Below are 13,056 nucleotides of genomic sequence, written 5' to 3' on the forward strand. Positions count from 1 at the left end.
TATCCCCTTACCTCCCCCCCCATCGAAAAGGCACCGCTTTGTAGGGACCGTTTGCTTGTGTAGCTTGCTTCTTTCTGTCACTTTTCTTTCTATCATTTGCATTCCAGGCAAATGCAGAAGGGGGAAGACAATCTAGAACACCAGACACCCCTCTACAGAACCTCCAGACCTTTGTTCAGCCCCGCCTGTGCTACAAATGTCTTGTTTGATGATAGGAAAAATCTCTTCATGTGTCCCATATCTCAGTTTCCTAACTGCAATGTGGGAATTGCACTTGCTATCTCAGAAGTGGTGGGAAGCTAAATCTGTTAGAGACTGTGAGATGCTCAAATGCTATGATGTGGAGATGAGTGTTAGGCAAATATGCAAACAAGCAGCCTTGCAGATCCTTTCCCATGGATTTTGTTCAGACCCCTGCCCAACAAACGAATATCACATTTGCAACCCCAAGGGAGGACACACACGTCCTGATTTCTGGGTGGGTCTACTTAAAAGTGGATGTAGAAATTTAAGATGAAGGCTGTAGCCTGTCAGTAACAGAATTTTGCTTCCTAGGCAAGGAAGCACAAAGCAGTGCCAATGTCTTTATTTGAAAGACTCGCTGAGACATATCTAAAACAGATTTTCTGTGAAATTTGTTGCGCTCACAACTACAGAATGTTATGATCTAGCACGAAAGTTTTTATAGCTACTCAAATATAATAGAGGGATCCCAGACTCAGGCTTATAAAACCTTTTATAGAAGAGTCTCCTCCTTTACAGATTTCCTGTGTATGACTCCTGCAAATCAGCCACTCTTTCTCTACCAGTGGGGCATTAAAACATTATGCACAACTGTTGGCAGTATTGTTCTGGATGCAGCAGTACCTATTTGATTCATGGCTTGGGTTTCTCCTTTTTTTATCCCCTATAACTGAAGCCTAATTAAAATATCCTTTGGGGGGAAAATGTGGAAACACACGGATGAAGTGTCTATAATTACCAGGTAGATGTTTAGTTCCAGAGCAAAGTGCTTCCTCCTTTTTTTTTGTTTTGGTTCTGATGTGTTGCTTTATTCTGTCTCCCAGCGATGTTGCAGCGAGCTCTTCGCTGGTTTACAAACTGTAACGTACAACGCCGGTCATTACTATTCATAGATTCATAGAGTTTAAGATGGTGAAGGACGATTACACAATCTAATCCGACCTCCTGCTTAGCAAAGACCAGGCATTTCATCCAGTTACCTCGGTATTGAGTCCAGTAACTTGTGATTGACAAAATTGGATCTTCCGGGGAGACATCTACTCTTGATGGGAGGAATTCAAAAGGCAAATCATTCCTGGATAGTCCTCCCAGTATTTAATCATCCTTACAGTTAGAAACCCCTCAGTTCTGCACCTTGTTTCTAATTTGAATTTTCTGGTTTTAAATTCCAGCCATTGGTTCTTGTAATATGTCTTTTTCCACTAGATTAAGAAGCCCTTTAAAACCCCCTGCGTTCCCATGATAAAAGTACTTATACGATCTAATCAAATCACCTTTAGGTCCTCTGAATTTAATAGTAAGAAAAATGTATTTATTTTGCCAAAGCACTTACAGACCCTGGTCACAGAGCAAGGCCCTGAGGAACTGACAGTTTTGTAGGGATCGGGTTTTAGGAAAGCAGAGTTCAGTTCTCTGTCAGATCAGGGGAGGTTTAGACTCGAGGTGAGGAGGAAGTTCTTCACCAAGCGAGTCGTTCGTCATTGGAATGTGCTGCCCAGGGAGGTGGTGGAGTCGCCGTCCCTGGAGGCGTTCAAGAGGGGACCGGACATGGCACTTGGTGCCATGGTCTAGTCATGGGGTCTGTGTTGATAGGTTGGACTTGATGATCCTCGAGGTCCTTTCCAACCTCAGTTATACTGTGATACTGTGATTTCTAGCACGTCCTTGGGCATGTCACTCAGCTCCTTTGTTTCTTAGGTGCTCACCCACAGGATGGGAACACAGGGAGTATATATTCCTCCTCAGAGTGTGTATGTTAACAACTATAAAGTTGCTGTGCTGAGCACAGTAGAAGCACTTACAAGAGGGCAATCCTAAATCATTGTCCAACTAAATGAAAAAAAACATCTTCATGTTAGACATGGGTCAAGGTTGAGTATCTCCTGTACTGAACTCTGAAAGAAATGCTGATTACTGTTGTGAAGTAACTGTGTTTTAAATTAAAGCAATAGTGAGGCATGACTACATTAGGGGCAATGCTGTGTGACTTGATAGGATGCTAACCTCAGCTGTTTCATGCCCATATCATGCAGAAATACTGTTTGGACCCCAAAGATAAATGATTCAATGGCAGGTGACTTAAACTGTCTGAATGCTCCTGGGTTGTGGGGGGTTTATATGTTGGGGTGGTTTTTTTGTTTGTTTTATTTTGTTTTGCCACAGCACATCCATACTTTGAGTACAGGTACAGATAAATACTGGAGGAAAATACCGCCTTCAGCTGCCTCCAAAGTGGGGACTATACAAAATTTTACATGCTGGCTCATCAGCCCTTTGGCAATGAGGCTAGGTCTTCCCAGAGCTGTAGAAGTTTACAGTTCTGGGTAGGGCTCTGCATCCCTCTACTGAAAGCAAGTTAAAAAAAATAAAATAACAAGAGACTGTTAAATCAACAGGCAAATCCCAATTATATCTCCAGAGCAGGCTTCCAGCCACGCCTAAGGCCTCTGTAAATGTGACTATCATCCAGAAACGTCTTGAGACTTGCCATTTGAGAGGGAGTGTAAGTACTTCATAGTCTGTCCAGAAAGACAGAGTAGAAAATGCAGGAATCAGTTGCAGTAGTGGAGTCAAACCAGGCCTTTGCCTTGCTGTGACATCAGTTTGGGCAAAGAACCTGCATGACTCTCTAAACATATGCTCTACAGGCTCTGTAATGTAGGGCTAGCACCAGCCCTGAAACATGCAACTAAGTGTCCCTTAGAGACGGATGGGAAAGGATTTTGGAATAGCTTTTCCCTCACCTCCATGCTGTTTTTCTTTCCCACCCGTGGTAGTACCCTGAGGACACCGCTTTGCTGTTACTTACAGGCTCTTATTTGCTACAGATCAAAAACTGCAGATATCCACAACACTATTTCCTTTCTCCTTGGTCTTTTAAACACAATATGGCTTTCTATGACCTGTGGTAAGTGCAACAGTTACTTATTATGTTTTTATCAATGTCAAGCACATTCTTTACTCCTCTTCCTGAAACACTAACATCTGGCATCTAGCAATCCCATCGATCATTAGCTGAAGAGTTCAGGTTTAAGAACCCGGAATAAGAATAAACCTCCTAAGACAGGATGTGTGTTGGCTATTGCAGTTTGTTCACTCTTAAATACCTTTTCCCTTTATTTGTCTCCCTTTAATGGTATGCCAACAACATTTTCTAACCTCTCACTCACTAAGTGATTTGCCAAGACTGTAGGTACACATTTGCTCCAGTTACAGGCATGTGGTTAGCCATGGGGGGCAAAACTGCACTAGCAATTACACAAGTGTGGATCTGAACTAATTCCATGAAAGTGCTTCAGGTTTAAACTGATGTATTTGCACTGCTGAGCTGCCATCCATGTATCAAACCAGGTACTTGTGTCAATCTGCCTAAAATTGGAACCTGTGTCCCAGGACACTGGCTCACCTTGGTGGGGGACTCTGTGCAGAGCTGTGCTCCCCCTAGGCATGCTGGAGTCTCCCCTGCAGCTGCCCATCAGAAATACACAAGCAGCAGCATTTCACTTCAAGTTCCTAAGTGGGGGAAAGGAGCAGCCTGGCTGTCTAATCCCTCTCTGTCTCTCAGTTCGCACAGAGGGGATGTGCTTTGCGACAACAGGGTGGATGACTCTCTCTTCTCACCAAGGTACTGCTCAAAAGCAGAGGCAGGGGAAGGCTAAACTTGGTTTATCTGAAAGAGTAAGGAGAGACATGTCTATGCTGCAGTTTTTAACTGCAAAGGCAGTTAAATGTGAAATGGTCAGAGGAGAGTTAAACTCACACCTACTCTAGCATTCACCTGCATTTGCAAATAAATCAGCCATAAGAACAACTTAGACAGCCTCCTCCTACACGGCTTCTCCACTGAAAGATGTGAGAGAACAGCAGTGGTGCTGCCTGTTTTGCTGCAAACCCATCGTATTTCAGGTATTGTGCTGAAATTCACAGGATCCTCTATAGATTATGGTGCTTTCACTGCAACCTCAGGCTGTTTCACATGTGCTCTGCGAACTTGCACCAACATACTGCAAGCTGTTCTGGAAGCTATGGCTTGAACTCCATGTTCAAGCTCACATTTGTGTGCCTTGGTGGTGCTTGGTGCTGCAGGTTAGACATCTCAAACAGACCACAGCATAGCAGTGCCTGCTGCAGAAAATGTGAAGGACAATGTCTATAGTGATCTTGTCTGTCCTGTCATTCTCAACAGAATACCAGTAGAAGATGATTTCCTCCCCTCTCTTTTAGGGCAGCACTGGTCTTGAAAATCGTTGGCATAAGGTCTTTACAAAACATAGTTTTATGCAGGTTCTGGATGTTACTCTCTTCTGGGCACAGCTTGGGAAATAATCATTCATCATTTTTAAAGATAGTAGTAAAAAGAGTCACCTGATAGATTTGTCTACATTTGTGCCCTGAGAAATGTGCCTTGGCTGTGAGGTGACAGGGGTAATCTGGAAGCATGCAGGCGTCCATCAATACTTTCCTCACCTTGCCTAATTCCAAGAATTTGCCCATTTACATTTAAGACTCTTTCCAAGTGGCTTGTACTAACCAACCCATCCACTGCAGAGATCACAGCAACAGATGCCACACAAGGCAAAAGGATTTGAAATAACAGTAAACCAATGTCCATCTGAGCAGTGCAGGGCTGTTCTTTAAGAACAGAGACATGTCAGGCAAGGTTTTGCTGTTAACAAACCCAAACAGCCATGTTTGAAAGTAATCACTTGACATCTAGAGGTCTGCTCCTACTATAAAACTACAAGGTCAAATCTTGCTCTGAAGGATATTGGTGTGTGAACTAAACCAAAACAATTGCAAGGACTTTGGAGAACCACATCTCAAAGTAAATCACCCAGGAGGCTGTTCTGAGCATGTTGGGTGACTGTGCCTGTGATGGCGAGTTGCTTGGTACGCAGGCACAGCTCAAGCACAACGGGCTGGAGCATCCAGTGCCGGGGCTGCTGCAAACAAGTGATGCATTTGCAATTGCAGAGCAGCCAGCTGCTGGATGCCAGGCAGTTGGAAAAGCAGTTGATAGCCGTGGCAGCACACAGTTGTGTCCCTGAGCTTTCCTTACAGGACAGAGGATCAGACTGCATAATGCAGAAAAATCCTGTATTATAGAGGATATCTGGCAATTGCTGTGTTGCCTCATAGACCCTGGGTATCCTGCTTAGAATAAGAACCTGCAATCTGGAACCTGTGGATCCGTATCTTGAGTTAAATTTTATCTGTTACACAGATGTTAACCCCAGATCCTCTGGGAAAGAAAGTATGCATGTAAGAGACAACAGAATTTGTCTTTTAAGAGTTTGGAAAGCCAAATTCTACACAATGAAGTGTTTACTGTCTGCTGCTGACTCTGCCAGCAATGGACAAGCTGTTTATCCTGTTGTCACTCTGTTTCCCATGTATACGATAGAGATTATCCACTTACCACTGCTGAAACACACTTGGAGCCTGTAAATTGGAAACGTCTATGTGACAGGTCAGTAACTAACTTTGACTGTAACAGTCCATGCAAACCTGGCTTAAGCCTTCTGTGGTAGGTGCAGCTGAACCACAGGATGCAAACCCAGACCATGCGCTGAAGGGTGTGCAATGATATAGTCCAAGTCTGCACATGGTAGAGGTGCTGGAGAGGGAATACTGACATATTCCTTAGTATTTTGCTGAAGTGTGAAGCTGCTGCATGTATCCATGTCTGTGCTGACCAGACAGGTCAGTGCTTGGTATTTTTGCAAGTCTAATTTTTTTTGATTCAAGTGTGGACTTACTGCTGACTTCCAACATGATTTAGGAAAATGATAGTGCTTCTCTGCTTCATTAAAAAAAGCCTAGTCTCTGTGCCCCAGCTCAAGATGGAGTCAGTGCATCACATCCTTGTGCCCCTCACTGTGTGAAATTCGTGGTGTGCCTGGATGCGACCACATGAGCTTAGGAAACACACTCAGCATTCCGGGATACTGGGAATCAGAATCTGGGGCTGTGTCACTCCAAAATGTTCATTTTTTTCCCACTAGAAACAATGGGTGGAGGCAATTCCTTGTCCCTCTTGAAATTTTCTGCCATCCCAAGCTGGAGGGCTTTTACACCTCTGTGCTGGGATGCAAACTGCCAGGGACCGCTCTCTTGCTTCCAAAGAGCCTTCGTCTCTTTAAAGTGCTGATATACCATTTGTGAGGCTCAGGACATCTGTCCAGATAGTGGCAGTCCTGCAGTTAAAGACAGCAGAGTGATGCTAACTGTGAACAGTCTGGCTTGTGGTTGACCAGATTTAGGCTCTGGGGAGGGAATGGGAGCGTGTGGATGGATGCCTTCCTAGATCTGCCTTTACCAGCAGCCCCGGTGACTGGTCTGAAGTCAGTTTCAATGAAGCTGAGCAGCTTGACTTTGGATTTGGAGATGTAATGACACTGCAGCTACCCAGACGACAGCGTTGCACAATCCAGGCCTTCAAAACTCTGGCTCACAAATCCCGGTGATTTGGGGCCATGTTTATCACTTCTGTAATCCTGAGTAGTTCGCTTGCCCTCTGGTCGCGCTGATGAACTCTCCCCAAAGTCACAGAGTGTTTAAACCCCCGAAACTGGCGCTGTTGCTTATCACATCGGGGCACCACCATACGCTTCTGTGCCTGCGGAAGGTGGCCCCGAGGGAAAACGTGCTACCTGGCCAGGATGGCAGCGACAGCTCCGCGGGGGGGAAGACGGGAAGGAGCCCGCGAGGTCGCTCCTTGTCCGGGGTTTGGAGGAGGGGGACCGACACCCGCCGCCGCAACAGTGCCCGGGGAAGGTCCTGCGTGTATTCCCCACCGGCGAGGGGACGGGGCACAGACAGCGGGTGGGTGAGGGGTTGAGAATAGCGGTGGGCGGCCGGCCGGCTGCCACAGGCCGGTGCCCGCCCTTACCTCCCCGCGCGGGGCCGAAGGCGCGGGACCGGCGGGCTGAGGGGGGGAAAATCGGAGCGGGGCGCATGCGCGGCGGCGGCGGGGTGGCGGGGGCCGGAGCGGCGCTGGGGGCCGAAGGGAGGGAGGCGGGTGGGGAGGAGGCAGGGCCGGGTTGGGCCGGGCCGGGCCGCCTGCCTGCCCGCCTATTTGAGGGAAAGTAGCGGTTGGCGGGCGTTCAGTGCCGGCCGCCGCGAAGAGGTAGCGGGCGAGCAGCCGCCGGTCGGTGCCTGCAGCCGGCGCGGCGCTGCTGCCCCCCTGCCGAGGACTTGCCGCGCTCGTCGCACGAGTGGCGGCGGGGGGAGCCGCCCCGTGGGGCCGCCTCTGCCCCTTCCCCGCCGCGCCGTTAATGGAAACATGGCGATGGCGGCTCCGACCGGCAGCGCGGCGCCCATCGCCCCGGCCCTCTGCGGCCACCTGGCCCTGCTGCTGCTCCTCGCCGCCCCCGCCGCCCACGGCTACAGCTTTCCCCAGCAGCACACGTAAGTGCCGCCGCCCCGGCCGGGACCCCCCGCCACCGCGACTCGGCTCGGCTCGGCCCGGTGGCGCATCGCGGGGCCGCCCCGGGGCCTGCCGGCGCTGCGCGGGGGAGCGGCAGCGGTGGGGCCGCGGCTGGCGCCGCCGGTACCGGCGGCCGGTGCTGCGCCGAGCCGCGCTGGATGCGGTGGGACGCGGGGGTCTCTGCCCGCTTGCTGCCAGCCGCCGGAGCGGCGGGGTGAGGAACGAACCCAAAGTTGCTGGAAAGCACAAACTTCCCCGGCGGGTGCCGGTGTGCAGGGCGGCTACAGAGCGGTAACGTGGCGAGAGGGGGGAGAGGCGAAAAAGGACTTTCAATCCCCCTTCCCCCCCTCCCCCCCGTTTCAAGCACACAATATGGTACCACCACCGGCCGTACCCACCGGAGTTTGAGCATAAACTAATAATAGATGGATAGTTCCACAGGCTCTCCCACCTGGCTCCTTCCTCTCCCTCCCTCTGGACTGACAGAAATTGGCTGTTATCTCTTGAAAGTCGGAAAGCAGCTCATTTGGGTGAGGGCGTGGGGGACTGGAGAGTCGCTGCAGGAAGGATATAAATAGATTTTTTGGAAGAAAGCGAGCGTTTTGGAAGTTAATGTTTGGGAATATTTGCTAACGTCTTTGGCTCTCTCACATACCCTGATAACCTGAAGCCCTGTCCCTCTTCCACACGGTGATGCGAAATCTTGCCGAGATATATTTTAGGAGGCTGTCATCTCCGTTATGAAATGCTGAGGTTTGTTGACACAAAACTGGGGGGGGGGGTGGGGGGTGAGAGGGAGAAGAAATTCCAGATGATTCAAAGTAAAGGCTGACACTGTGTCCTTACCGTCTGTGTTTAGCAAGGTGGGGGAAAGATTTCAATGACATGGAGTTAATAATAGCAGTGTTGCCCTTAACTTTGTGCTGCCCCAGTGGATGTGCGCTGCTTCGTGTCATCGTTTTCTTGTCATTTTTGATTTGCTTAAGAATCAAAATCCATTACATTTAAATATATGTCGCAGGAAGTATTTTTGAAAGCCTTTTAATGTCTTTGATCTCAAAGTACGTTTTTACAGGCATGTAGTCAGGCCTTCTGAAAAGAAGGCTTATCGGCAGGAGAACCAGAACCAGCGTTGTTTATATGGGAGAGCTCTGCCTTACCCTGTTAATATCTGGCTTCACCAAAGGCATGCTTGTTTGCTCTCCTTGCTTATTCAGAGACACCTCCCGTTCAAACAGATTCTTTCTGGATTCATTTGAGTCGTGCATCCCTCTTTCTAAATATCTTTGACCTTTGGGAGCCAGTGCATTCCTTTTCCTTGCTGTCACGTAAATGCAGAAATTCTTCCAATTAAGACTCTGAGAAATGTCTACCTACAGGGGGAACGGAGGAAAGGGAACGTGCCGGTTCTCTTCCAAGTGCCACAGCCTTACAGCCTGATCCACTCTTGCTCTCACGTGAATAATCTTTGCTTCTGTGAGATCCCTAAAGGGGATTATGTGTGTGGTGAGGCAGAGATCAAGTTTGTGGGAAGTTTTTTGACACTTCAGCGGCTTTTTAGGGGTTGTAAGCTATTGGTTTTTCTTCTTAAATTCAGGACACAGAATCATGGTATAGAAGAAACCTCTCCTGAGTACCAGCCTACAAGTCAGAACTGTGTTTTCTTTCTAGATGCAGAAAGTTTCCTACGATGGTTCCTATACCAGGAGAAGCATACTTGAGAGGCTTGTGAAATGTGAATAATGTGTTGGCCATCCCTCACCCAGTCTGATTGTTGTGTTGTATTGTGTTAATAAATAAATAAACTCCACCAGCTTTTTAGCCAAAGCAGTTTTATTCCAGATGATTTAGTGGGATTTACTAGGATAGAGCTCTGCTCTCTTACCTGTGGGCTTATCAGAATGGGCCTGATCCTGCACTAAGAAGTAAGATGAGTAAAAGCTGAACCCACTGGCAAAGATTTGTAATTTCTTGGGAAAAAATTAAGGCACGGTCCTGAAAAGGCTACAAATGCCCTGTGTGCCTCTGGTGGGAACTAATGCTGGCTGGCTACATCTGGAGAAGAAGCACAGAAGGCAATGCAAGACATCAGCCTGACCTGCTATCTTCTTGCTTGTTTTATTGCCCTTATGACCTGTTTTATGAACCCAGAGAAGATAAGAGTCACCAATGGTTATTTGATGATGCTGCACAATTTGTGGGTAGTAGGTTAATGCTATAATGTCTGGGGTGAAATGCCTCGTGAGCCTTGGGGCTGCTGTGAGTGCTTCTTGGGAAGGAAATATTTAATGGGAGTAAAGGGTGCAGTGGAGGCTGGCACCAAGGCTTGGACAACCCTCCTTAGCTGACTGATCCCTGCTGAGTACTTACCTGTTTGCATCCTTGTTTTTAAGGATCCTGGATATAACCTGAATCTTTCTGGAAGGTTTGCTGGTCGGAAGCTTAGTTGAGCTGACAAGACAGGCTGCTAAATTCTTCCCATTACAAGCCAATTTTCTCCTACTTTGGACAATGCACCCTTGTGAATGATTCAGAGCATTGATTAGAAACCTTGTTTATCTTTGGAGGTTTTCTCTGTAAATCACTTAAGTCATCTTTCACTACAGGACTCTCAAAAATGAGACAGCTTTTTTTAAGCAGCCCCAGAACTGTTCCATTCTGACAGGCAGCAGACCGAATGATTAGAATATTTTGCCTGAGGGGGGAAAAGAAGCAAATAAAGAAGAATTTAATTTATTTTAAAACTATGATCATTTTTGGTTCCAATTGTATTAATTGCCATCAGTGGTTGTGTGTGTTGATTCTTGGTCCTGTCCCTCTTAAATCGCTGATGTTTCCCTCTCCTCCCGGGTAGCATGGTTTTAATCATCTTACGCTGAGCTAAGGAGGGCTCAGCTCAGCCAGTTGTCCAAAGGGGAATTTTTCACTGAGATTTAAAAAGCAAAATCCCAGATTGGAACCAACCCACTGGGGTGGGCAGGTTAGGTGATGTCCACCGACTAACAGGGCTCCTTTTAGGAATGGTCACATACAAGAATGTGTGTCTGGGGGGTGCATAGCATTAATGGCTGTGGAAAGAAAAGCTGTTGGTTGTGGTTAATTTCTCTGTTAAATTGTATGCAGAGAGATTCCTGTGGCAGCACAGCAATAACCTCTGCTTGAGTTTGAGACATTTGGTATTAGATGATCAAAAGTCTGGTCAGTCAGGGGAGTCCTGCACCTGTATCACTGTCGCCTCCCGTTAGTGGGGATTTGTGCATGTTGAGTGTCGAAGAATGCGTCCGCTGCTGCCTGGGAGCTGTACAGACCCCCTCCTCACTTTGCAGAAGGGTTTTTTGTCACTTGGACGTGAAAGAAAATTGCCATCTGCTCGAGGGTGGCGAGCCATTTTCTTCTTGTGAGGAAGCAGGTGTGCGCAGAATTGCTGCGCGGACGCTGGTGAGGCTTGGCTTCCTCACCGCTCTGGAGGGCATCTCGGACCAGCCAGCCAGAGGAGAAGGGGCTGTCTGCAGGGGAAAGCACCAGCCTGGTTTAGCATTTGTCAGTTGCAGATAGTAGTTTTGGGCAGCAAGCTGGAGCTCTTGCCAGCATTCCTCTTGAATAGTGGGAAGTGAAGGCTCCTGCTGAGATCAGTAAGGCCTAATAGGTGCTCATCACTGCTGGAAGGTGAGCTGGAGGCTGCCCCTACCAAATTAATTGCTTCCTTTTAGCAAGTTATGATTTGTATTTGTGTCATTTCATCCCAGATGAGTTAATGATGCTGATAGTGATGGCACATCTGGGCTAGCAGGGCTTGAAATAAATAACTCTATTAGGACTGGATGTTTTAGGGTTTGCAGGTTGCCATGTAGAAGGAGCTTCTCTTGTTCTACTGCTCACCTGCTGTGCAGTCTGAAAATATCTTCCAATTTTGGCTTTGATGCTTGCAAAGGAAAAGAGTAGAGAAGTGAGGAGATGGCCCTGCTTGTCTTCTGCTACACTCAACTGAGCAGAAAGACAGCTCCCTGGGAATGCAATCTTCCCCAGCAAGTGACTGACAGCTGACGTCGCTCCATCCCTGTGAGGGTTGAACGGCCTCCTTGAGAACTTCTAACCAGTGGAGGCACAAACACCCAGTGTTCCTGCAGCAGCCTCATGTGGGCTGTACATCAGTGGGTGCACTTTGGGGTGCAGAGGCACCCTGAACTCTCCAGAGGTAAAAGAACATGCCCAGGGAAGGGACTAAAGGTATTTTTTAAAAGCCACTTGCAACATTTCTTTGGCATTTTAGAAGTTCTTCTCCATTCTTGTTACTCTTCCTCAATGCTTCCTGCTCAGGTCTTGCATGGGGAAAGGGCAGGCATCACAGGGCAGGGCATTACTGCTTCTTGCCTGTCCTTGAGACACTTCAACATTGCACTCTGCCTGCAGAAGACTGCAGCTTGAGGAGCTTGAGGTTTTCAGCTGTACACATTGAAAAATTGTTGACTCAGATTCTCTTGGGCAAGCATGTGGCTTCCCACTGAAATCAATAAGGCTCCCACGCGTAGACCTGAGGGTAGAAGTGGGCCTGTGCTTGGTGGTTGACAGGCACAGCTCAGAGCCTTCATTGTAAAGAAGCTTTGTGTGTGTTGTCCAAGTGTGCAAGAGCCCCTTGAAAGCTGAAGGTGGTTATGTAGGGTCTAAATGGAAACCTGAAAATCTGTTCTCGAACAAGCTTCCTGGCATTTGGCTTCAAAAACCATCAGGAAGGCTCTTGAGGGCTTAAGTGCTGGGGCATGTGCATGCTGTAACATTGTGCATGTGCATGCACCATACTATTTAGACAATGTTGAGTTTTATTTTGATTTTTTTTTTTTTTTTTCCCAGCCAATGAAATACTCCAGTGGGGTGAAATAAGAATCATTAGCAAGCAAGATGCTTGAGCGAAATATTCAGCAAGAAAGGAGAGCATCTGAATTTGCTTTTCCAGGGGCCTCCTGAAAGCAGAATGTATTTTGTTAGCAAAATTATTGTTTCCTCTCTGGGGTGTTGGAAGTACTTTGTTTCAGAGCTGTTCCTGTGTTCTAGCCTTCACCCTCAAGTTTGTTATTGCTGGGCTGTGTGGGGAATGGGCTTGTACAAGCTGTTGTTACTGGAGGGTCAGTTTGTATCAACAAGCTGTTGGCACAGGTTTCTTCAGGCTGAATCTGGTCCTTCAGAGAACACGCATGGGTTTTCTTCCTAACTTTGACGATCATCCTGTGACCCTTCCAATTCTGTGCCAGCCATTATCTTTTGGTCATAAATATAAGAAATAAAAGGTGTTTGCTCAGACTGAAGGATTCATTCATCTGCTGTAAAGCAAATCGTTTCTGGTGGCCACTGTTGTGTGAGTGAGCAGGGTATTTAAGCCAATCAGCTTG

At 47.6% G+C, this 13,056-nt stretch overlaps 1 protein-coding gene across 4 annotated transcripts in view; it reads left to right on the forward strand.

Annotated features, from left to right (window-relative positions):
* The first annotated feature begins 7,287 nt into the window (after positions 1–7,287).
* The window catches only part of CACNA2D2 (calcium voltage-gated channel auxiliary subunit alpha2delta 2), a 234,343-nt gene continuing 228,574 nt past the window's right edge, over positions 7,288–13,056 (forward strand). For 3 of the 4 annotated variants that reach the window (XM_068157847.1, XM_068157849.1, XM_068157850.1), the window contains exon 1: positions 7,289–7,653. In XM_068157847.1, coding sequence (XP_068013948.1) covers positions 7,529–7,653 — 125 coding nt within the window. In that variant the 5' untranslated portion in view covers positions 7,289–7,528. Of the gene's footprint in view, positions 7,654–13,056 lie in introns of all 4 variants that reach the window. The other variant, XM_068157848.1, reaches the window with a different exon arrangement.

Source organism: Melanerpes formicivorus, unplaced genomic scaffold (genome assembly GCF_026170545.1).
Source record: "Melanerpes formicivorus ecotype bairdi unplaced genomic scaffold, bMelFor1.0.p_v2 SCAF_38, whole genome shotgun sequence".
Classification (NCBI taxonomy): domain Eukaryota; kingdom Metazoa; phylum Chordata; class Aves; order Piciformes; family Picidae; genus Melanerpes; species Melanerpes formicivorus.